Here is a 26,774-nt window from a genome sequence, read left to right as displayed (position 1 = left end):
ATGTAGTGATAGAGACATTGGTGAAATAGTGAAAACATTCACTCCCGTTAAATTTCAGACACAGCTACAATCAGAAATATTATAATAAGATACTTTCTTCACAAGTGAAGAATTGCCAATGGCTAAAAGCATGACTGTCAGTAGTTGGACGTGTACCTGTTATGAATCTCTTTGTTTAAAAAGAGCTTCTGTTTTCAGGATACAAAATTGTTTCCAATTTGACTTTTAAGATGTCTGATATTATAAATAATTCACTCAAACAAGTTATAAAAATAATTGTGTACAATATAAACAAGCCATGAATGATTCAGAGACATCTTTAAAGGATAAAAATCCTTTTAGGGGAATATTTGCTCAATTACAAATCAAAAATCAATGCACTGCAATTTTTACTTGCTGGAATGATTCGGTAAGGGAAATATATGATTGCCTCCATGGGTATTCCTATTAAGTTATTTTAAATAACTTTAGATTTAAAGATCTTTAAAGATTTATAATCAGTATAATTTGAGATGACATAACTTGTAAAATTCAGACTTCATCCAACTATAACTAGCCAATAGATTGTTGATATATATTTTGTCCATTGTAAAAAATGTAAAACAATATCTTCTTAAATAAACAAAATAATCCAATGTGCCTCTTTTAATAAAAACATACTTAGCTCTTGAATAATGTAATCCTGCATTAGCAAAAAGTGGAAATAATAGGTATGGTTTATAAACATTCAAACACACGTTATTTTTCAACTTTCTTACTTCTCAGTAGTATTTGATACATATGGTCTAAAACTATCTTCATCATTCATCTTATCTGTCAAGCAATCATTAACTTAAACAAGATTTTGTACATAATATACCAAATGGAATAAACAATAAAACAGAAAAGCAGGAAATGTTCAGGAAGCAGCTGTGGAGACATTAAAGCAATGACCTGTAAGTTCTGGTGATGCGTAAGCCAAAAAAGGCCTCCAAAATGGAGGGGAAGCAGTGCTCATGCTTCTTGGCATTGAGGGACAGGTGATGGAAGAAGAATCAAACACCACTTAAGCCAGGCATTTTACCCTTTGCAAACTGTTTGGTAAGTCTGGGGCAAAAGCATTTTGGGGTGTGAAACAATGGGCAGAATCTTCTTCTCACATTGATGATCCTGATGGTAGTACTAGAAGAACATGGCACATCTGTTCTGAGATGGAACGATTGGTCATAGCGGACAACAAATTTGTTATGCAGAGGAGAGAACCCTGGATAATCATGTGACAGGGACGTGCAGGAAGTTGCCAGCACTGTCATTACTGGTTGAAGTTCTCTGCATCATAGTTGAATGGTTCCCAGACAGGTATCCACTTCTTGCCATCTAGTAGCATCAGTCTGGCTGTTTGTAGGGAATGTGTAAACTCTGAATCTGCTGGCACCCACAAAATAACATTGCGTAAGGAGATCATGTGATCTTATCCACTGAAATCTGAATGCAATGAAGTTCTTTGGGGTCCATCTAGCATGTTACTATACTGCCCTTGTTCTTTCTGCAGCGATGTGCCCTATTATACTTGATCAACTTCATTGAGTCCAGAGCTTCTTCCTATCATCATTGGTCAACTCCCAGTAAACATCATCTATTATGTTTAACCTTTATTCTTTGTTTTACTCTACTCTCAGAAACTCACCATACACCTCTCTGTATAACCCTTGATCTCATATCATCATGCTTGCCTCATTGTCTGTAGGCTTGACCTTAATTAAGCACTCTCCCTCTGTCTCCTATGAATCTTTGTAGGCCTACTATCTTCCTTCCACCTTCAGTCATTCATCCCTCATACTCCTTTCACCAACTCTTTCCCTCCTTCCCTCCTACTCTTTCCCCCACTCTGGACAGTCATGACCCTTTCCCATTGAAAGGTGCCAACCAACTTCAGTGCATCAATGCGCATCAATGCCTCTTTTTTTCCTGAAATAAAGCAAAAGTGACAGAGAAATTCAGCAAGTCTAGCAGCATCTATGGAGAGAGAATTAGAATTAATATTTTGAGTCCAACATGACTTCATTTCCTCCTCTTTCCTGTTTCAACAAAACTCCTTATTCAAGAGCAACACCGTCTTCAGCAAAGATCCATGAGAACAACTACCTTATTTACTGTACACCATCATTAAGTAGTCATTCATCAGAACGCAAATGTTATTTTCACTTGATGCATATTTAATTCCAAGCGAAAAATCTAAATCGGCAAAGTTGAGTCTTAATGAGCATACATAACATGCTAATAAATTAAACCAAGGCCCCGGCTGGGTCTGTTAGGGAGCATGGTCAGCCCTCGATCTGCTGCCAAATTAACACACAACTTCCATTCCACGTCAGCAAGCTGGCACTTTGTCTTCTCTTCAATTAAGTGCTTATGCCCTCTTGTTGACAGTTCCTGTGAACCTGACAGGATTTTGACCAGTGATATCTGCACTTGCTGCACTTTGCAACGCCGGTATGTGGGAGTACCTGCAACTAAAATTTAAGTTTTGATTTTTTTAAAATCCTGAATATGGAGCTGGGCGAAGGAATACTCTTTTATATTGTTACTCCTACCAATCCAGCTTCATGTCCTTGGGCTTCTCTCCAGCCTGGCCTCTGATCTTCCAATCCCTGGTATCTCCTCTGAATATCCTTATCAGCCACCTATATTCTACTTCCCAGCCTCTGATCTCCTGAGCCCTCCCCCAAGTTATTTTCTAGGATGCAACAATACTGTTTTGTGCTTGGCTGGTTCCAATGGAATGAGGTCTACGTTCCAATATTAACCTCAGGGTTACACCATTTATGAGTAGGAGACATATACGATATTGAGCACAATGGAATTTCTTCTAAACATTTAGATCTTGCTTGGTTCCTCAGATATCCTGAGGAGGTTACCAAGACCTGAATGTTGACATGTTTTGATACAGATGCTGCTTACCCGGATGACTATTGCCAGCATTCTCCAGTTTTATTTTTGAATTAGTAAGTTTTTTTTGTTCTGTGTAAATGTCAACTCAATTCCTGATACAGATATCATGACTAGACGGTGGCACAGATTTTATAGTTCAAAAGATGGCACACTGACAATATTCATTGTCATTACCCGATGAAACTGACAACATTCTGAACATTTCAAAATGTGTAGTTAAATGTGAAAACAAGTTGCTCTCAGTGCTTCCCTACTCTTCCACAGACTGTTTTATTGAAGTCCTTGCAGATATGAATGCTGGAAACCACTATATTTGGTGCAAATGTCCACTTTTTAGCAATTAGTATCACATTAAAACATCTTGAAAAGTTACAGCTTTTTGAGTAAGATACATTATTGTTTAGTCATAATTATTGCTCATCAATCTTGCTGGCCATGGAAAACTAATTTTACATTTGTGGAATAGGAAAACCTCCAATCCATGATAAAAATTCCATAGATTTTTTAAAAAGGATTTTTAAAAGTTTGTATACAGTAGTTCAGCTTCTACCTTAATCCCAATCTTCATTTCAGGAGTTATTTTTACTCCTGGTTTGCTGTGTGTGAGAGAGTTGTTTTCCATATTCTTGGTGGTTTAGCCTGCTTGTTGATCTCATTGTAGTTGTATACTTGAGATCCCCTAAAGCTTAAGTTGAAATGAAATGAATGTTGGGGAAGGTGAAATCCATTCTACAGTGTTCATTAAATCTTTGTAAGTAATTGAGGTTAGTGGCGATTATTGTCTTGTCACCACCGATTGCAAACTCTGGGCTATTAGGAATCAGATAACTGCTATGCAGGAATGTTCCAGGAAGTTAGAAATTAATGTGTTTCTGATTTTTTGTGTTATGTGTTACTGAAATGTCAATTTATGGACAACTGCACTAACAATCAAATAGTTATAAATATTCTTGTAAAGAATACACAGTTCTGTACAAGTTGTTCTTCCCCATTAAGCAGCAGTGTGTTTGAATCAATGTAAAAATACACTTTGTTTTGCAAACAATGTGTTCTTTTTCCTCAGAGCAAAATGACAACATAAATTTGACTTTCCATTTTTGTAAATTTACTGTGCCACCAAAATTTCTGTCTTCCGAACACATCTAAGGATATATGTTAGATTAGGACTGCTCAAGGAAAAGAATAGAACAGTTTGCATGAGGATAAATAGGTCACAAATTATCAACTGTTTTCTACTATTCACATCATTTCATGCATGAACTAATACAGTAACTATTTACACTGTTGCACTGTGTTATGCATGGAATAAAAATATTAACCTCTTTCATTCACAAAAGGTCCAACTTGATAAGTTCATTGTGTAAAATAAACTGAAAATTTACTTAGCTCTGAAAAATGAGGGCAACAGTTTCTTAGCTGGAAGCATTGCCATTGCTAGTTTACGTGAAGGTATTTATGGCACTGTAAACTTCTGTAAATTCTAAAGCAGAGCATTGTAAGAGTGAGGAAATTGCACTGTTGACAAAGGGCTCAATCAGTGGCGATCACTTCTGTTCTTCTTTCATGGCCAAGTGTTAGTTGAGATGATCAGATCGAATGTGTGTCAAAGCTGAAAAGTCAGCTTCAAGGATTAAATTAGTCAGTACTGCTGACTGAAATTCAATATTTGGCAGAACTAAATTGTAGTTGAATTTGTAGAAAGTAACTTTTAAAAATTGGCTCTAACTGAAACATAACAGAATGCAGTTTATTTAACACAATGGAGGAAATGTCCATTATGACATTAAAAAGTTTACTTATTCTTTGTACTGTGATGAAAAAGACAGAAATCAATGGTGGGGCATTTAATCACCAATATGGCTCTGGTAAAACTCTACTTTATAAGAGGCTAATTCTGATTAATATAGATTATTTTGAAGTTGTGAGAAATTTTGGAGGGACCTTAAAGGTTGTTTCACCAAGAATGCAACCGACTTTCTTTTGCTTAAATGGAGGCAATAGTCAAGTGTATTCCCTTTGTCAACTACTTAAAAGGGACCCACTGGGGCCTCCATTCTTACAAAATGTAGAGGACGCATTCATTTTGCTGGCATGGTTAATATTAGATAACTGCTTGTATTGATCAGATTAATCAGTAAATCCCTTAGTTCTCCATCTTAAAATAAAACACATTCTATATTCATAGAAACTGGACAGTTATGCCAAGAAAGGAGAATACATAAATGAATTTCATTAACCAGAAAATGTCTGAACATATAATTTCACAGCTTGGTTTAAAACAGATTTTTGTTTTGAAAAGGAAGTGGATGACTGAAAGTTCCTTGCTGTAGGTTTTGTCAAGATTAAAAATGAAAAGAAAAAGAAAGCAACATAAAAATAATCAACAAAAACACTATAAATAGCAATTGTCCACTCAGATTATCTCATGGCATTAAGGTTTCCTACTCATTTGTACTCTGCTATCAAAGAATAAAATATTGCCCTGGATTTCTGAGCACAAAGCTAGTCTTTTTTAAAATAAAAGCTGTTCCTTGGCTCAAGGATACTCTGTCTTTGATTTTTTTTCAGAGGGGCAATAAACTGGGCCAGGCTCTGATTAGTCTTCTTTGGTACAGCGATGAAAAGGATTTTGAGAGGCCTTTTGTTGTATGCAAACAGATGAGACTTCAGGCCAAAGTAATCATGTTTTAGAAGTGACCTGTAGAATGAAAGGGGAGTGGTCTGCTCTCTTGCTGAGCTGAGCAGTTTAGTTCAGTCCAGAACTAGTTGGGAGTTCAACATTGAGCTAAGTGGAAACTCTCTCTTCTGCCCTTCTAACTTCAACCTGGAACCATCTGACCCCTTTTTGTACTGTGTTTTAAAGGGGTTTGCTTATTGGGACTGTTGTGTATACTCAGAACAATATATTTAAGTCTAGTTTGGATAGACTGAGTTCTGTAGGGATTCTTTATTCTGTTCTTCGTGTTTCATTGTGTAATTTTGTGAACAAGTTTTTTGTCTGTTTTAAACCTGGTAGTCAACCTCACAAACTTAATTTGGGTATTTTTCCCTGCACACTTACCAAAACAAATTGCAAAGTCATGGTCTGGGTTGCCTGCTTAAGAATGTTTGAGTGGGTGGTCTGGTCCATAACATTTGTAACAGGAAATCTTTAAAAGAAACACACTGGCAAAGAACTTTTATAAGTAAGGAATACCATTCCTTTAAGTTTGAATTATTCTTGAAATTACTCTAAAAATATAATATGTGTTATATTTATTATATGTAAAATTATATTGGGAATGTATTATCTTTTCTCTTAACCTGATATTTCTTTGTCTTTTGTCTCATGTTTATAGAGTTACATTTAATTATATTTCATATTTCTACACATCTCACTGAGACTTGTGCAATCTGATTATTGAAGGGGCATATTGTCACTGCTTGCCTTGCTGACACACTACAGATACTCGGTAGAGAATGGCATGCTGAAAAGGATCTGAAAATATTGTACGATAGAATTTGCAGCTGGCTGTGTCCCCTTCCTTGCTGCCGAAAATGTCACTCTTAAGCTTGCCTTCCAAGGGCCTTCCACTTCTCACTATTAACAGGTTATGTAAGTGGGCAAAAAATTAGCAAGTGCAGTATAATATGGGAAAATGTGAAGTTGTTTATTTTGGAAGAGAGAACAAAAGATAAGAATGTTATTTAGAAAGGAAAAAAAAATGCAAAAAGCTGAAACAAAAAGGGACTTGAGGGTAATTGTGCATGAAACCCAAAAAGCTGACACACCATTGCAGCAGATATCAGGAATGTTAATGGATGCTGGCTTCTTATTTCAAGGAAGTTAGATTAGATTACTTACAGTATGGAAACAGGCCCTTCAGCCCAACAAGTCCACACCGACCCGCTGAAGCGCAACCCACCCATACCCCCACATTTATCCCTTACCTAACACTATGGATAATTTAGCATGGCCAATTCACCTGACCCGCACATCTTTGGACTGTGGGAGGAAACCGGAGCACCCAGAGGAAACCCACGCAGACAGGTGAGAACATGCAAACTCCACACAGTCAGTCGCCTGAGTCGGGAATTGAACCCGGGTCTCAGGTGCTGTGAGGCAGCAGTGCTAACCACTGTGCCACCATGCCGCCCACTGCCACAAGTTGTAATATAAGAATACAGAAGTCTTATTGTAATTCTACAAGGAGCTGGTGATATCACATCCAGAGTACTGTCAGTAGTTTTGGACCCCTTATTTAAGGAAAAATATAATTTACTTGGCAACAGTTCAGAGAAGGGTCATTGGAATGATCGTTAGTATGGAGGGGCTGTTTTATAAGCAATGTTTAAACAGTTTGGGACTCTACTCACTAAAATTTAGAAGAATCAGAGGTAATCTAATTGAAACATAAAGGATTTTTAAAAGATGTTTAACTAGGTAAATGCAAAGAGAAGGTTTCCACTCATGGGACAGTCTAGGACTGGACGATAAATTTTCAGAACAAAGGGGCACCAATTTAAGACTGAGATAAGGAGGAATTTCTACTCTGAAAGAGTTGTGAATCTTTAGGTTTCCTTGCCACAGAGAGCTGTGGGAGCAGCGTGCTCAGGTATATTTAAGGTTAAAATAGATCGATTCTTGATCACTCGAGGAATGAATGGTCATGGGGAATGGGCAGGAAAGTGGATGTGAGGAATGTCAGATCCAGCCATGATCCTTTTGAATGGTGTAGCAGGCTTGAGGGTCGAATTACCTACTTATATTTCTTCTGGACTTATGTTCAATCCGATTGGCAAGCTTTTGGTTTCAGCAGCGATGATCATTGCTGGGTTCACCCCTGGAAGAAAAGCCAGAAGCCAGGTGACAAGAGTTGGATAATGGAGATGTTGAGGATGGCATTTTGGTGGAACCAAGATAAAAGGTGCTAGTGAAAGTGGTTGAGAGTGTGGGGTTGGGGAGCTCAGGTCAGGATATGAGAGGGACAGATCTTGGGAGGGTGAACCTTGTGGGGTGGATCTCTGTACAGAAGAGGGGAACTATTCAGGAAATCTACCCACCCCTTTATTGCCTGAGGCTTTCTGTTTACCTGCTGCATCTCCTATACATTCTAACTTCCTCTTGCTGTCTGGAAATGATGACATTTTCCAAGGCCTCTGATGGCAAATCTGCCAGGAATAAATCACAAAACTCTTCCTCATAAATTGTCACTCAAAAGCCAATGAGAAGGTTTTGGGTATCGATATGCTTAATGCTGACCACAAATCCAAACCAATGTGCTCAGTAGAGGGACACATAATGAAGTGTTATTAGTCCCTTAAATAGAACATCTAAAGGTTATATATATAAAAAAATGCTGTATATATCTTTTAAAGCATCATTCTTAAAACCTGACATTGTAATTAATTATAAAAGTACAATACAATTCTTTTCATAGCATACTGTAACTTAAAAGAGAAATTTCAATAGCATGCTTTTGACTAGAAATGGTGAAAATGCTACTTCTTTCCTTCATTTAAATGTAACTTATTTTCACCAACCTATCATCTAGTACTATTAATACATAACACCACACATTCACTGACTCTCATAGAGACTACTCTTGAGAGCACAAATATGTAATATGGATTTCCCTACTCTTCTTGCAATGAGCATTGTCACATTTTTATGATAATTGCGTTTGAGGATGTCATGCAATAGCAGTTTTCCTAAAAACATGCAAATTTGACAATTGTGAAATAGTTCGGAGGCTAGAAAAGTGCAGTTAATATGTGTAATGCTGTCATGTATATAGTTTCAACATAAAATATTCAGACATAAAAAATAAATCAGAATAACAAAACAAGGTAACTTGTTCACATCATAAATTGTCACAAAATAAAAACGTTCACAAGAAAAAACAGTGCAATGCAAACCATGTGCATATGGAAGTAAGTAAAGACATGGGTACTGTGAGACACTAACTTTTAATCAAATGACAACGAATTGTTGACTTGCATAACAAAAGTTGCAATTTGCTTTTCTTATCCATGTCTTTTACTTTACTCCCATAATTCACCTTATCCCCTTCTTTTATAATTCATTACCTAACTATGGGGTCATGCAGAAATCTCACAATTTAAATTTAGAAAGCATCAAAACAGTTTCGTAAGCTGCAAAAAGAACAATAATGTTTTTATGTTTGTAAACAATAATAACATATACCTCCTGTTCTTACCAGAGGGTTGAGTTATTCCAAGTATTGAGGAGTGAAGCAGATAAGGAAGAGATAAGCTTTTGTAAATACAACAAACAATTAAACATTTGATCTGTTTTTACACTGATACATCTTAAGAATAGGACTTCAGACATGATGAATGATTTGTTATATAGTTCAAAAGACCAAGAGCATTCCTATTCAGACTAGGAGGAGACATCTTTTAGCATTTTGCAAGTGATATTCAAGAATTTAAGAATGGAAATGTTTGTGCATGAATGCATTTGAACAGATGTAAAAACACACTGATTGATCCATTGAGATTGAAAACTCCACACAAATTTGACATTTGAAATGCATGTTTGTAACAACATGGTTGTATGAAATACATGTATTATTTCCACACAAAAGTAAATTAACAGTTGTGTTTAAGTGGATTGCAGCACTAGTTCTCTTAATGATGTTACCAAAGCCTTACAAATAATATGTAGTGGCAATTCAACTCAAGTGTTAATGCCACAGTCTAGGAGCTTTGTTGTTTACTTTGGCTTAAAAGTGTTATTGTTTAAATAGAAAGAGTGTAAATTTTGTCAACTGATTGACCATTCAGTGCAACTTTTTAAAAATAAGATGTGTTTGACAAAGTAATCTTGTCAAACCAAAAACTTGTCCAGAGACAAAACAATAGTAACTGCAGTATCCGTGCTTTCCAGCTAATAGGAAGGGGGATGCAAAGGCACAGTTTTCATGCAATGGTGCTGTTCCAAAACTATACTGGATTCTCTCATCAATTTATTAAAAATATGTGGTGGTTACAAAATTTAAAAGCATTTGTTTGCCCACATATTATTAGCAATAGAACTGAAAAGCAACTTGATATACTTATAAAATTATCCTTAAGCTATCAGGTATCCAATCACCAATATATAAAAACTTATTACACTTTAAATAGTGTTAAGTGCCATATTCCTAGTTACTTGTTGGCAGATGTCTACCCACTTGACTGTTTCTATTGGCAATGAGAACTTAATGTCACCAGCAGTTTCATTCTGCTTAAATTTACAATTTTAAAATGTACTCATGGGATTAAGGTGTTGCTGGCGAGGCCAGCATTTATTATTAACCATTCCTAATTTGCCCAGAGGTTAGTGAAGAGTCATCCACATTGGCTTGGGTCTGGAGACAAAGCAGGCCAGACCAGCTAAAGATGTCAGATTTCCTTTCCTTAAGGACAGGATTGAACCAGATGGATTTTCTTTTAATGCCAGTTGAAATGGTTGCATGGTCACCATTAAGTTTTTTTTTAATTCCAGGTTTTTTTTATTGAGTTCTAATTGCACCAACTGACTTGGTGGGATTCAAACTCCATGTACCTAGAATATTGGCCTGGGGTTCTGCCAGGCTGGGTTCAATGAGTTCAATGACATTTAGACATGTCACCACTTCACTGAATCTTTAAATACCAATTGTACTGATAGTGTTGTACAGGTATGTCCGATTTGGTCAGGAAACCATCTTTTCTACCTTACAGTACTGGCAGATTTTTGATTGGGTCACTCAAAACTACTTTCCAAAGCAGTTCAATAAAATGTGCATAATGAACAGAGCCTGAAGTTCATTAATATTTAGCCAATAAGGAACTTTTTTTTAAAAAAAATCAGAATTATAATGAATATTCCTAATTATAATTTCTATGTGTATATTTGCTTTGAACTCAAATCACAATTTTGAAAAATGCTTTTACTCATTTTATTCTCAGTTGCAGAATTTTAATTTATCAACTAAGCCAGGTTAAATAGTTAATAGCGGTAGCTAGTTTCCATTGTGATGAAGCTACTCCTTTAACAAGGTTATGTTGTCCATGGTAATATTTTTAAGAGAGGTCATGAAAGACATAGACTCTGAAAAGTCTAAGTTGAAGGGCTTCAGGGCCAGTTTGATTATAGCTAACAGATACTGCCTCCAGAATTTGGCTTTCAAGTTTTTTGAAAAAAACATGTACAATTAAAGGGGAGTGGCCAGTTCTCCCAGCTCAGCTTTTCTCTGGTTTGGTTTGGGTTTAAGTAATGTTGGAAAAGCTGCTGGATGCAAAGAAGCAGGTTCAGCCTGATCCTCCTCTCTCTCTGACTTCTCTCTCGTAAGACTCTGTGATTTTACCTCTTGTGCCAAGGGGTGTTTATTGGGATTGTTATAAGAATTAGGAGCAGCATCATTAAGTTGAAATAATCTGTTGGGTCTTTGGATACTTTAAGATATTTGGTATTTTTTTCTCTTTTGTTTGTGTTTCATTTGATAATCTTGTAAATAGATTCTGCTTTGTTTAAAACTAAGTGGTTTGATCAGCTGCATCACTCCTGAGATATTCGTGTTACATCTGCTTAAAACAACTCACAAAGTTAGGGTCTGTGCTACTTTCTTGAAATGTTTTGAGGAGGTCTGGCCTGGTCCATAACACTATATCTCTTCTAATATTTTTGAAAGTATAATGATACCACTTAATGCCTCCAATGTCTCTGTTCTACAAATTACAGGTTTTGTCAACCATATTTTTGTCTACTCAAGAAGAATTTCAAATATGAAGAGATCAATAGCACGTACCATGTTCATATCTATGCCGTTTGTATATGTCCAGGCATGTTGGAAGTATTCCTCCAGTCTCTGACGGAGAGGATTTGGAATTTGATGAAAACGTATGAATTCCTTGACTCGAAGCATTTGCATGTGATATCTTGCTGTTCCAGAATATAGTCTCTGGATAATTGCTGAGACGTTACCAAAGATACTGGCATACATTAATGCTGATCAAGAAAAAAAATGGATTCAATCAGATAAGTGAGTAAAGCTTTATTTTAATAAATCAAACCTCTTAAATAAATCAATTTCAAAATTATTCTGTAATGTCTTGAACCATAACTATCCTTGAGTATATTACATATACCAGATAATTTTCTGGATGATAGAATATAAAATGTTATAAGTAGAATTAAATGATGCTATGATGGTTTTCTCAGAGTTTGCAAAAACAAAGGCCACAACCTTTTTGCATTTTCTTTTAGACTCACACTGTGGAAATATCTGTAAATACAATCATTATAGTCATCATAGGGCCACTCTTTCGTTACAGAGGATGACTGCTGGTGGTTTAACCTGAGAGTCACCATGCCTCAGGTGAGGGGAGAGGTTCAGAAAGAGAGTCATTCATGGTAACCTCAGCTGGTGCAGGAATTGAACCCATAATTTTGGTGTTTCTCCATATTGTAAACTGGCTGTCCAATCAACTGAATTAACTGACTCCCCATTATTATTAGGTGCACAGAACAATCAAAGAGAAGCAATGGCACTAATAAGGAAGCAGAGTCTATGAATATTTCAGAGACAGATGTATAGTTTCTTGGTAAGCAAGGATGTTGAAGGTAGACAGGAATACAGAGTTGAAGTCACAATCAGAATAACCACGATCTTAATATGTACACAATCAAAGCCAGAAATTGCTGGAAAAGCTCAGTACGTCTGGCAGTATCTGTGGACAGAAATCAGAATTAATGTTTCAGGTCGAGTGACCCTTCTTCAGAACTGGATCATGATCTTATTAAATGGCATTTCAGGCTTGAGGAGGTAAGGTTACCCTGACTCCTAACTCATATGTTCATATATATGCTGCATATATAGTTTAAATGATTTATTTTTTGTAGTACCATTTTGGGAGGGTAATGGAGTGTCTGTAAAAGAGGAATGCTTGGATTCTTGACAAGAAATGGAGAGCCCCTCAAGACCTGCTGTCAACTTGGATGATTCCAATATGCTTTAAAGCAGCTTTAACCAGCTGTCTAGGAAATCACCTGCCTCGGGATTTGAGATGCAGTACTTTTATATACTAGTGCTCATGCTATATTATCGTCTGCCAGGAAACCACAATACATGCACCACAGCAGAGTAAATATGATCTGCAATAAGATATTGGGTAACATTTATTCTACTTTAAGCATAATGCAGTACAAGTATATCAAATGTATGTTGAAAGATCCTTTCTCGCTTTTATCTTCTGATTTGTAATTATTTCTGGGGTGTGAGTTGTACTCCTTGTTGTAAAAATAGTTACAAAATAGCAGTTCAGTTCATCTGCTGCTTGACTCTTATTCATTATTAATTCACCAGAATCACTATCTAGAGGGCCAACACTCCCGTTTTTACAGTTTGTCTGTTAAAAGACCTGTAGATGTTTTTATGCACTGACATAGTTGCCCTTCATCCTGGAACTTCTCCTTCCTTTTAAGTCCTTGCTATTTTTAAAATACTGTCCAATGTTCAGACCATTCGAAAGAGGAACAGAAGGAGGCTGTTCTGCCCCTTGAGCCTGCTCCGCCATTTGATAACATTGTAGTTGATCAGACATTCCTCACGCCCACGTTCCTTCATCTTTTCCTGTAGCCCTTGATTCCTGACTGATCAGGAATCTGCCACAGCATTAAATATATAGAAGGACTGTGCCCCCCCAGCACGGAGTTCCAAGGACACTCAACCCTCTGACAGAAGAAATTCCTCCTCATCTGTGCAGTCGCAAGTAGATAGGATAGTGAAGAAAGCATTTGGTATGCTTGCCTTTATTGGTCAGTGCATTGAGTATGGGAGTTGGGAGGTCATGTTGCGACTGCAGGACATTGGTTAGGTCACTTTTGGTATAGTGTGTGCAATTCTGCTCTCCCTGCTTTAGGAACACTATTATGAAGAGTTCAGAAAAGATTTACAAACATGTTGCTGGAGTTGGAGGGTTTGCGCTATAGGGAGAAGCTGAATAGGCTGGGGCTATTTTCCCTGGCATATCGGAGGCTGAGGGGTGACCTTGTAGAAACTTATAAAATCATGGGGGCATGGATAGCCAATGTCTTTTTCCCTGAAGCGAGGGAGTCCAAAATTAGAGGGCATAGTTTAGTGTGAAAGGAGAAAGGTTCAAAAGGGACCTAAGGGCAACTTCTTCATGCAGAGAGTAGTGGTGCGCATAGAATAAGCAGCCAGAGGAAGTGGTGGAGGCTGGTACAATGACAACATTTAAAAGGCATATGGATGGGTATATGAATAGGAAGGCATGAGAGAGATATCGGCCAAATGCTGCCAAATGAGACTAGATTGACTTAGGATATTTGGTCAGCATGGATTAGTTGGACCAAGGGTCTGTTTCCATGCTGTACAACTCTGTGACTCTATGATTCTAAGCATCTTGTTTTGTTTAGCATAATATAATGAAAATATAAGTAGGAAATATGAAATGAGCTTAAAACTGAGCAGTTAGTATTTGAAGGTGATTAATGAGTCAAATCAATGTATTAATTTTGAATATTTTTCTGTAAATCCCAAAGTCTAGAACAATGATAGATATAATAGCAACACCAATCTTAGATCACCTCGAACTGTGGAATTCCATTTAGCAGACAATTTCCATTAACATAGTTAAATCAATCATAATCGTTAGCCAAGCTTGACAATTTTAATTTATTTCTATTTCCTGTGCCCTGCATGTTAGGTAGGATCATCCAATTGATTAGTTTGACCTACAGACATTTTACTTTCAAAGTTTAACCTTCTGAGGGACACCACTCTCTAGTACGAGATCCTTTATATTATATTCTTATCATCACAAGAAGCATTTTCGTGAGCATAACTTATGCCCTTAGTATATCTAGGGAGAGTACTGAGAAAGATGTATTGAATATTAACTTAGTGACATCACCCAGACATAATTAGGGTTCTAGCCACCATTTCAGATCAGCAGACTACAGGAAATGCAGTCACCCATATAGGATTATTATGTATCACAAACATTTTTGCACATATGTGGTTATGCAGCCAATGCAAGCTGGCTATGTGCACATTGCATCATTTACAGACCAAAAGGTTCACACCAGCATTAGTAAAGATGACAGCTTCAATGACCCATAGGAATTTGAAGCATCATACTGATCTCAAGAGTCGTACTGGAGCTGACAGATCATAACATCGCTGCTAAGCCTTTACCCTGGTTGCACCACAGTGGAGTAAATAAGATCTGTAGTAAGATACATTTATATTACAACAAGCATAAACTTAGAACAAATATTGTGATATACAATTCTAAAAACATAAGAAATAATTAAGAAATAAATGATAAACTGGACTGAGATATAGAAATTCTCCTTTTCTAGTAAACTAGCTCAGTCTTTTAAAATGTACTCTTCTCATGTTATCTTATTCAGGGCTACCAGAAATGGCAGTGTCATTAGGAACATAAAATACTGAATAATAACTGAATACTGTATATCTCCAGTAACTGATCACAATAAGAGGGTTGGGTTCAGATTATTCCCAAGTATTTACTTGTCATTACATGGGCCATTTCAAATCTAGAACATCATTGACCTGTAATAAAAGTTGAAGGGATTTATTATCTTTAAGGCCATCTCCTACTACCTTCCTGTTATTAAAAATATTGACAGGGTTTTACTTCTGAATTTAGAGCTTATTTATTCAGTACATGTACAGATACCAATCCCAGATAAAAAAAACTTGCAGTTCAAAACATATCTTATGAAAGAACTCAGCAAATTTACAGAACTAAATCACCCATAGATATTCACATTTAAAAAACTGACATTTTTTCAGACTATTCAGTATTAAAATTAGTACAGAGAGTAAAGATCACTTACAGCCAATCAACATGACGCAGATGGAAAAGATCTTCTCCGAGTTAGTGTTAGGGGACACATTCCCAAAACCAACACTTGTCAAACTGCTGAAAGTGAAGTAGAGTGCTGTCACATATTTGTCCTTGATGGATGGTCCAGAGCTAGCATCGCTGATATTATATCGTTTTTCTATTTGCTGTCCTAAAGAATCCAACCAACCAATTTTGTGTACCAGGTACGGTCGCTCCACATTCCCAATGGCGTACCAAATGCAAGCCAGCCAGTGTGCAATCAAGGCAAATATGCACATGAGCAGCATCAGAACTGCAGCCCCATATTCAGAGTATCGATCTAATTTACGGGCAACCCTCACCAGACGCAGCAGACGAGCTGTCTTCAGAAGACCAATCAGTGTTGTTGTCTGTCAAAACAGTAGAATTATCAGTGAAGGAGAAAAGAGGTCACAGCTTTTTCTAAATTAGATGTTTATGTTCATTGATTTTCTAAAAGACAACCTGCCTGACCCCCAGCACATGGTTACGAAGCACAACACTTTCAATACAGTAAACCCCGTTTTCACAAAGAAAATCTTAGTTATATTTATTGCTGAAAAGGTGAAAGATAATTCTGAGCAACTATGTAGGAAAACCGGTATAAGGAGGTAAAAAAAATTCATTTCATTTTCATTATACATCTTGACAATCATAAATAAATATTATGTACTTCCCTTCAGCCATATCTTTTGCAAGCATGCGAGAACTGTCAACATGCATCACGTATATCCTGACATCCTTAATCACCAATTACTTGTCTATTAACAAACAAAAATGTTCCATCATACTTATAAACTGTAGTTTTCTGATCTAGATTTCATTCAACATCCCAAATCTAACAGTCATAGAATCATATTGCATGGAAACAGATCCTTCGGCCTACTTCATCTATGCCGACCAGGTTTCCTAAATTGAACTAGTTTAATTTGCGCATATAGCCATTTTCCTCTAAACCTTTCCTATTTGTGTAGCTGCCCAAATGTCTTTCTTAGGTTAAATCTAGTGAGAAACATGGGGTCTATATTTGAAACCATCTGTGTTAAGGCTTTTGCTTAACCTTTGCTCCATACTCAAGATTACGTTTTCTATTGTTAGACTATTGCCTGCCTAACTAGGCAAAAGTGGGTATTGCAGATGCTGGAGTTTAGAGTCAAGATTAGAGTGGTGCTACAAAAGCCCGAAACTTCAATTTTCCTGCTCCTCGGATGCTGCCTGATCTGCTGTTTTTTCCAGCACCACTCTAATATTGCCTGCTTAAGTTGTTCTCTCCCAAATGCTGTACAAGCATCTATGAACTTACTTCACTGGAAGGAAGGATTTTTAATGTCCTCTTCACTGTTTCAATACCTTCACCATACTCTAGATTGGCTGAAGTTTGTGTAAGTGTCTTCTCCCACCACCATCGTTCTTGTTGAATTCCACTGGGTTCCTATTTCAGTTAATGAACTTGCAAATGTGTAACTGACCTTGAGTCCCTCCAGGCCCCACTTGAGCAATATTCGGCATTTTTTGACTGTATCTTTCACTTGTCTGATCATGTTTCCTTGTTGCTCCTTTGGAGGTCCATTATTCAAACATAAGTCTCTGTCATTCAGGTATCTTTCTCAAACTAATTTACCTTGATATCATCATTGCCTTTAAAACCCATGAAAGTTATTCTGCACTGTGTAATTATTTCGCTGCTTAAATTTCTTCATCCTTCTCAGTTTGTGTTTCACTTTCATGTATCTTGTTACTTGCTTTCATACCCCTTTGGTTTTGGATAAACTTCAGAAACAGCAGAAGGTTTGCAGTAACTAATTTCTACCTACTGACTGCTATACATGCATCCTGATTATTTCATTGGTTCTGCATCTGGACAATGCTAATGCATTGGCTCTTTGCATCAGGAGAGGACAATATAATGATTGCATGGGTTGGAGTACATGGGGGTTGTGGAAATCAACTAGCAACTAAGCAGTTAATAATTCTTTTAAACAGAACTAATGGCACCATTGCACAGTGGTGAGTTTAAAAGAGGGTATTAGTTGGATTGTTGAGTTTCAAAATGGCGCCGCTGGCATCAAAGCAGTGTTGCACACTGATTGATATCACAATCTGATCATTCTGTTTACATCTGACATATTTTCACATTATGCAGGATTGTTATTTGCCCCAATCATCATCTGGCAAGATTAGTTTTGCGTGTCTTCATGCTTACTGTGCACATTATTTTGGAGCTGTCCGTTATTCAGTGTACCCACAGATGTGCACTGAAAAGCTGCTTTTCTCAACTTTTGCTTGAGAAGAGCACATCTAATCTGTGTTAAAAAAAATTTCCATGATGGATAGAATTCTTCAGGGACAAGGAGTAACATTTTTGCTCCTTTGCCTTAAAAATAAAATAGGAAATATTCGGTACTGTTTGAATGTGTTATATTTTGAGTTTAGTATGTGTGGAGTTAAAATTCTTGCAGTAATAATTAAACAAAAATATCTCTTCGCTGGTTTTACAGAATTCAGAAGGGCTTATAAGTTTCAAATAACAAACATGCCAGGTAATGGCATCACCTCCAACATGAGATGATATAACCATTTTCACTCGATGGTGGGGTGGGGTGGGATGGGGGGCATGTGTCTTACCATTAACTTGAAATATAATTGATTTAGCCGTACAAATACTGTGGTTACAAGAGGCCATCTACAAGGCCCAAGTGATGAATATGATGGAATGCTCAAGAAGCTCAACAGAAACCAGGAAAATGCAAGCTGTTTGTTTGGCACCCCATCCACCATCTTAATCAGTCACTTCTTCAATCACTGATGCACAGTGGCATAGTATGCACCATCTGCCAGACACACTGCTAACATTCCCACAGGCTCTTTCAACTGAATCTTGCAAACCAATGACACCTCCTTCCTAGAAGGACAAGAGCTCATATGCATGAAAACAGCAACAGTAGAAGTACCCTTGAAAGATGCATATTATCCTGACTCGGCATTCCTTCACTGTCATGAGGTTAATATCCTGGAACTCCCTCCCTAAATAGTGTTGTTCATGCCCATGTATGACACAGACTACAATGGTTCAAATTGCTAGATCACTCGCACCTTCTCAAGGACAATTAAGGATGGGCAACAAATACTGGCCTTGCCAATAAAGTTAACATCTCATGAAAGAATAAAAATAAAGTTTTATGTGTATGAAAGCATTTTCACAATTTCGTCGCAATTTTTCTTGGCAAAAAGAGTCATGTTCAATTCATCCACATTTAATCACGTACAATATTGTACATATCACAACTGATTCTCTGAACTTTTTAAGTACATAATTCTTTCTTGAGATAAATCCTTTCAGTAAGCGTTGCATAATTAACATGAGAAAGAATTCAAGAGGGACTGATAACTGAAAAGTCAAACACCCGCCTCTAGCTATTCAATGATCTATGGAGAGTTCAATGACTGTGGGCTGTCGATATTGTTTGCATGACATTCCCTGTCAATGTTTTCGATGGTGGGTTGCCATCCAAAAACATGGGGCCTCTGACTATTTAGTGTAACTAATCAATTCAGTTTCATTTCAGGCAGACTAAATGACGTGCACTCATCTTGGTGGGCCAGGGGATCTACAGACAACATTTAGAAGCTTATAATACGATATTGTGAGTTACATTATCACATTAATATAAAATAATGCTTTCTTTTACTAGAAATGTAAAGATTTAAGGTTTACTTTCTCAGTGACTAAGGGTTGAATTTTACCAGAATTCTCAGTACTGATTTTGGCAAGTTTCACAAAAGATTTTACTCTGTGCGACCAAACAAGATGTCTCATGTCATCTTCCCACATTCACCTATTAGCTATGCACCACACCTCTGTGGGATTTCACTCATCATATCATCCCTACTTACTGCAGGCAGAAATACGTGCAGTATTGTAAAATGCAGTTGTCCACCTGATCAAGTGCTGGCAGTCTGAGCTACGCTGCAAGATTCCTGTCATTGGCACAGGCATATCAGACACAGGGAAATTTCCTACAGGAATCTGGAGGTCCTGCTGGATGGGGTGGTGCAGAAGAGAACAGTCTTTTCTACCCAATTGGCAGAGGAGGCCATGACACCTGACCCTTCCAGCCTGGTCTGAGGTTGCTACCTGAGTCTGCTTCATATCTATGGTCCTGAGGAATTCTCAGCAATACTGTATGAAGGTCAATAATGTTTCTGCTCTGTGAGGATATGTTCTTATTCTTTCTGTGACCATGCACTCACTCTATCTCTGCTATTGTCCCCCACCTCTCACCAAGGCTTATTGTTCACCATTCTCACTATCACATGCAACACTGTTTATCTTTTACTCTCATGCATCCAAACATCCCAATCTTACAAAACCTATATTGCAATTGCAGTTCCTACTCATTTACTCTGGACACCTCATCACCTTTCCCCCACCTGGACCAACACTAATAGTTTAGCCAGCCACCTTCATCCCACTCAATCCTTCCATTGTTTCACTCCCAGGAGAAATAAGCCCAAAAGAGGGCAGAGAAAGCCAAGACAGATGGTAGGATGCACAACATTCAGATCTTTTCTCCCTTCAAGGAAAGGATCCTGGACTTAGCCAATGAGGACTGTGACCGTCCATGTAGTAATGCTGAAATCTCCATGTTCTGGCAACTAAGAAAGAAGCATTGTCCATTGCTACTTCATGTGCCCTCAGCTACTGACACCTCGCTGACTGTGTTAGCTAGATTAAATTCAGGCGCACTTGATAGTGAGAATATTCCTGTTACATCTCTGTAACTAGTAAAGGAAGAAATGCCCTAGGTCACTGGCACTCAGAAGGCAGAAGGAAGCAAAGCAAACTCCACACCTCCAGACAAGTGAGGGTGTCATGGTATCAGCAATTTTGAATGTAATTGGAATTATAAGCAAACGGATGAGTAGCAGGCAGCTTTGTCACAGGGACTCGGAAAATTGACTCAAAGTTTGAGGGACTCCATCAACCCTGTTAGTGGCATGTGAACATCTAGTTGCCTTCACAGACAGGTTTGCAGCTGCTATTCAGACCCAGGTACAACATATCCAATGCTTGCTGGATATTTACGTGAATTAGCATTCCATCAATTTAGCCATTCCAACAGCAAATCATATGGAGAAGAGGGACCCAGATGGAGGAGGAAACACATACAGGCCCCTCAGAAATCTTCTCACAGGACAATCCAGAGATTGCTGGGACTTCCACCTCCACTCTGCTGCTGCCCTTAGGCGAGCGGGAATTCAAGCTGAGCACTGTGCATCTGCCTTTGGCCAGGACACGTTCAGCATGTTTAGGCCCTCAAGACATAAATGTCCTATGGTCACCTGAACAAAAGTTTAAGGCCAATAGGGTCAATGGTAGGGCAGATTCCCTCTATTCTAGCTGTGGATTCTGAGACCGCACGGAGTAAAAATGGAAAGGAAAGAACGACGACCCTCTGAGGGCGCATAGGTGGTACGGGTGATAATTGCATTGAGAAAATGTTTCCACGTTCATATGTTCACTGTTGGTCAACTATGTGAGCACATGATTTTATAGCTGCATCTACAGTATTGAATGTGCAGAATAGCAAAACACAATATGGTCTTAGGTGTGCTGGCCATCAGATGTTAGAAAATGCCTGCTACTTTGGCAATCAGGGCCAATCTTTCAAGAGCGCAATATATTACTTGTGCATCACAGCCGTTAGTGGGATTGACATCTGATGCTGCACAATGTGGTCAAGAGTATTTATGACCAATATCTGGGCTCCACACACAGGTCAACGCCTAAGATTCACATGTAACATTTAATGTTAAGATGAGTCTTTCCTCCGCTGTCTGATTACTGTGATTGTCCTTTGAAGAAACTCATATTGCACAAAGGTGGAACCCCCTCCCTCTCAGAAGAGCTATGGTGGCAGCCATTTCATCCATTTTGAGCAGTGGACATTTTCATGAAAGAAACACAGTGAGTTCCATTGTTAGCATCTCACTCTGGGTTAACCCCACCAAAGTATTCTCTGTAGCCTTTGCCATCATCCTCATTAGCTTTGATGTTCCCATCTAAATAATTTATTTCAGCATTTATCTCCACACTTTATCCTCTGAGCCATAGCCATATTGATCCAAGATATAGCCATCTAAGCCAGGGTCATGCCAACTCTTACTGACCCTGTTTCCTGCCTTACCCTTTTCCCTCCCATGCTTTTTCATCTTTCTCCACCCACTTAAATATTGAGTTGCCTCCCTTCACAATCCGAATTCCCTCTGCATCCTACATACTGCCTTCAAACTCCATAGCTGAGCTTCCTTCTAATCTCCTCTTGCATTTTACTGGAAGAACTCCCAGGACTAACTATGGCTTGCCCCCTTGGCCAAATTGGATAGATAGCTGTTCAGTCTTCTGACTGATCTTTGCACAGCTCCCCAAATGATGACTCCCTGGACAGGTTCCACTGGCCCACTCTCCAAACTGCAGATGATTCCTGACCCTGGCTGTCCCAAGCAACCAACTGATTGTACCCAAACCTTTGACTGATATCAGAGGCTGCTCTTGACTTACTGTAACAGAACCTCAGACTGAAGGGTATCTCGCTTGACTTGACTGAGGACTACTCCTGTTAGACTTTGAGCTATGATTTGGTTGGAGGACAAGCTGCATATGCTGCTGGCACATGTGGAAGAGTGAGATTGGCAATAATATAATGATATTCAGAAACATGTTCACCCTCTTAACTGATCACTATTGACAACTATGAGAAACTGCATGGCTTTGTATCAGCACACCAACACAGCAAGACTATTTACCTTTAAGCTCTGGCTGAGGGGGAGAAACATAAAGAGGCAAGGTGTGGCAAAGAAGGCATGACGTGGCATGGCAGAGATGTTGTGAGCATCCAGGCAGTGCACTACAAGATCAATGAGGAGCTCTGAGGTGTACCATGACATGGGTATCTAACCCTATGTGCAAAGTGCCCTGGCAATGAGAGCTGCTGGTGCGCTCTAAAATGCAGCATGGAAGTGGGTCAAATGATGCAGAGAGGCTGGTATATGTCTGATGCCAACATCAGTTGATTGTCTGCATGTGCCTTTTGCCCACGAAACATGTTCTGACATGTTAGTTAGTGGTGTCCAAGATGGAGATCTGGAGGAGCAATTGGGGATCTGGAGTCATCATTTAAATGCTCTGTGTTTGATGTTTGGAATTGACATCATCTAGATGGCTGGGTAGAAGCCACCTATAGCTACAGTTCCAATGTGTAACAGTAGCTACAAAATTACTGGGAATACTCTTCTTTATCTTTAAATCTTTTATATAAGATTGCAAGATTTGCAGAATTTTTACTTGCTCTCTGGCCTTTTTCAGTTTAAGATTAGATTACATTCCCTACGGATTAGATTCTCTACAATGTGGAAACAGGCCATTTGGCCCACACTGATCCTCCGCAGAGTAACCCACCCAGACTCATTTCCTTCTGACTAATGCACCTAACACTGTGGGCAATTTAGCATGGCCAATTCACCTAACCGGCACATCTTTGGAAAGCATGTATCGACTGTTCAGATTTCAGTTAACATGAGTAAATAACCAATTGGTTGGGTGCACATGAGAAATTGCAGCCTCTGATTTTTCCTCCCAAGCAGTGGATAAACTTTGCCCCATTTCTGTGCTTTCTTAAAATGGCCGCACATTATGGCTGGCAATCACTCTAGAGAGGTATAAATCAAAATCTCTACTCTCTGGCTAGTCTTAAGAGAAATGTCGCTCACTGCAATGTCAAAGTTATGGGTATTAATGTGGAAAATGTGTGTGATTTCTGAGTATATCTCAAGTTGTACATTAATTCTATTTGTGGTACCTTTTAAAGTGCTAACCTCTAATATTCACAGAAAGAACATTCCGTTTATAGAAAGTCAATATTTTTTACTTGAATTGTAACTGAAATGTCAACTTCATTGGTGAGTTAACAACAGTTTATTGCTGTCAAAATGATATCTGCTGGAAGTTTAGACTTAAATTGACCAAAATAAATATCCATTTGTTCTTCACAGCAAGTAATATTAATTTTATATTACTGCCCTTTCGAAGCACAGCTGGCAAATAAGACTGTCAAAGCATTGAATGCTGACACAAACTATTGTGGACTGTTGTAGTATTCTCTTGTGAAGTTCAGAATGAAAAGATTTGAGTCACATGAACAGCCTGAAGTTGAGCTGACAGAGCCAGCTTTTTATAGAGAGTCTGTTTCACCACATACCAAAAAGAAATCTCTGTGACAGCTCATGAACTTCACAAAATCACTTTAAAAATTGTGGTGATAGTAAATGAAGAGTCTTATCAACTTTTGAAAAGGAATTCCAAAGCCATTAAGAAAAGGTTTCATGTTAAAGCTTCATAGTTTAATATGGTTGTCACGTCAATGAGGGATGACTTCAACACAATTTAGTTTAGATATGTCAGTTTAGCACACTAAAGACTGAGTGCAAACTTTCCCTAAGTAAATAAAAGATAAAAAATAGAAAATGTCTTTCACTGAACCCTTCCACCTCACATTATTTCATCATACTGGTGGGATGCAGCTTTGGTGAGGAGTCATTTTGTGTTCTGTGATCTTCGGCTGAATGAACTCCACCAAAAAATAGTTTCAGGATCTGCCTCCTTGTCCTACCTCAGTCACAATGGGGATTAAACCCTATGTGTTGACAGCAATCTGATCCCCATTAGCAATTCCGTCAACTGATTTAACAGGCAACGCCACCCCCCCTCTCCCCCCCCAAAAGCTTGAGTTGCCATGACAACATACCGTGTTACATGTTACTCTTTCTTGCTCGAGCCACTTTCCATTGGCATATTTGGAAGGATTTACAAGATGCTAGTTAACCTGTTTGGCTGAATTATGAAAGCATTTTCCTTGGTCAACAAGTCAGAAAATGGGACTTGTACATGAAGCTTCTAGTTCAGAGTCAGCACACCCCACCATGAGGCCTCATTTTTTAGTACATGAATAATTTCCTCTGACATGAACACGAATATTGGAAGAAAGATGGCACAATTCCATCATCACATGGAAAACTCTATTCTATTTAAAAAGTCTATTTAAATCTCTTTGTATTCTTAGCATTTACAAACTTCGCAGATTGAAGAGGATGCAGTCCATCCTGACCTGTAGATACACGTCTATGTAAAGATCTTTGAGTGTGCATCGGTGGAAGGGAAATTATTGGAGTAGATTCTTAGGGACAGGATTTCCTCATATTTGGTAAAGAATGAACTTAATACAAAGTCAGCATGGCTTTGTGCGGGGAGTCCTTGCCTCACAAATTTGATTGAGTTTTTGAGGAAGTGACAAAGATGCTTTATGAGGGTAAAGAAGAGGATGTTGTCTGTCTGGATTTTCCTAAAGCATTTGACAAGGTGCCCCATGGTAGGCTGGTGCAGAAGATTAATGTACTGAAGCAAAATGCTACCTGTTACTGGACATTCTTCCTCATTTGCTCACAGGTTCAGTATACAGATGAACCTGTATTTATACTTTTAAATACGTGCATCTAGGTTGGCCTGGCACTGATTACCAGGAAAGAACAGACCGTATCTCATCTTTTCCAGAGACTTCAAAGCTTAGTTAAATGCTGCATTCAGTCATTACTCCCATTTGGTAAAAGAACAGCATTAAGGATGAACAAACAAAACTCTTGGCACCGAGTATCTTTGGAAGCAAAATGAAGAACTTCTGCGAAATTAATTGTATTTTTAAGTAAAACACTGAAAGTTAGGGGAAAAACAAAGGCGCAGTGGTTTTTGAGTCTGGAGGAACTTTAGAGCATAGTTGAAATGTTGAAATTTAGCGCATTCCAAATGTCTAAACATTAACTTGTTCTCATTTATATCATAATTGTTGTATAATTTGTAATCCAATTATGTCTTTGACTGCTTATATCACAGCAATATTATAGTAATGGAGAGCTTTAAAGCACTTCAACATGAATGCAATGAGTGTTATCTTTCAAGGAAGGGATCATGACAGTTACCATTGGAGAGCCCACAAAATGGTTTAGTGTTGGGAGAGGGCCAAATAGCTTGCATTTGTGATTGTCGATCAAATTAGGAGCTTCTTCATCTAAACTCCAAAACCCTGAGGTGGGATTAACAATCCCAATCTTCCAACTTTAAAACTATGAGTTTGATTGTGTTGTTCCTCATGTCCCTTTGATATGATGTGAATATTTTCAATGCCAAGATTGACCCTTTTCCATCAGCTCCAGAAAATTAAGTGAGTCAGTGCATGAAAGCAAAATGCTTTGAATTGTGCAACAGCAAAACATTTGAAGTTAGGTTCTTGGTCAAGAGTAACGTATCATAGAGAGAAACTTGTGAAAAAAGCTTTCAGTTATTGTTTCCAATTTAAGTATATTAGATTTGTCTGTTGTTATAACATCGGACGCTGAGGACGACCTTATAGAGGTTTATAAAATTGTTAGAGGCAATTATTATAGAAACAATGAATAACCAGGGTCTTTTTCCAAAGGTAGGGGAGTCCAAAACTAGACAGTATAGATTTTAGGTGACAAGGGAATGGCTTTATAGGGACCTGAGGGGAAACTTTGGACAGATACACAAACAGGAAAAGTTTAGTGGGATATGGACCAAATACAGTCAAATGGGACTAGTTACGTTTGAAATACCTGGTTGGATTGAATGAGTTGGATCAAAGGGTTTATTTCCATTCTGAAAGAATCATAGAGTCTTAGAGTCAAAGTCACAGTGATACAAAATTGGCTTGAGTCAGAGAAGACAGCAGGTAGTTGTGGAGGGGTGTTTTCCTGACTGGAAGTCTGTGATTAATGATATTCCATAAGGATCAGTGCTGAGACCTTGTAATATATATATAAATGATTTAGATGGTCTGATTAATAAGCTTGCAGACAACATGAAAACTGGTGGAATTGTGGATTGAGCG

General features: G+C 38.1%; 1 protein-coding gene across 1 annotated transcript in view; it reads right to left on the bottom strand.

The window, feature by feature from the left end:
- Positions 1–26,774, bottom strand: part of LOC132817349 (potassium voltage-gated channel subfamily H member 7-like) — a 457,758-nt gene that overhangs the window by 56,657 nt on the left and 374,327 nt on the right. Inside the window, exons 8-9 of the mRNA XM_060827757.1 lie at positions 15,788–16,187; positions 11,709–11,908 (exon numbers count right to left, since the gene is read on the bottom strand). Of these exons, the coding sequence (XP_060683740.1) occupies positions 11,709–11,908; positions 15,788–16,187 (600 nt within the window). The remainder of the gene's footprint in view (positions 1–11,708; positions 11,909–15,787; positions 16,188–26,774) is intronic.

Source organism: Hemiscyllium ocellatum, chromosome 7 (assembly GCF_020745735.1).
Source record: "Hemiscyllium ocellatum isolate sHemOce1 chromosome 7, sHemOce1.pat.X.cur, whole genome shotgun sequence".
In the NCBI taxonomy this organism is placed as follows: domain Eukaryota; kingdom Metazoa; phylum Chordata; class Chondrichthyes; order Orectolobiformes; family Hemiscylliidae; genus Hemiscyllium; species Hemiscyllium ocellatum.
This window is presented reverse-complemented; position numbering and strand designations above follow the sequence as displayed.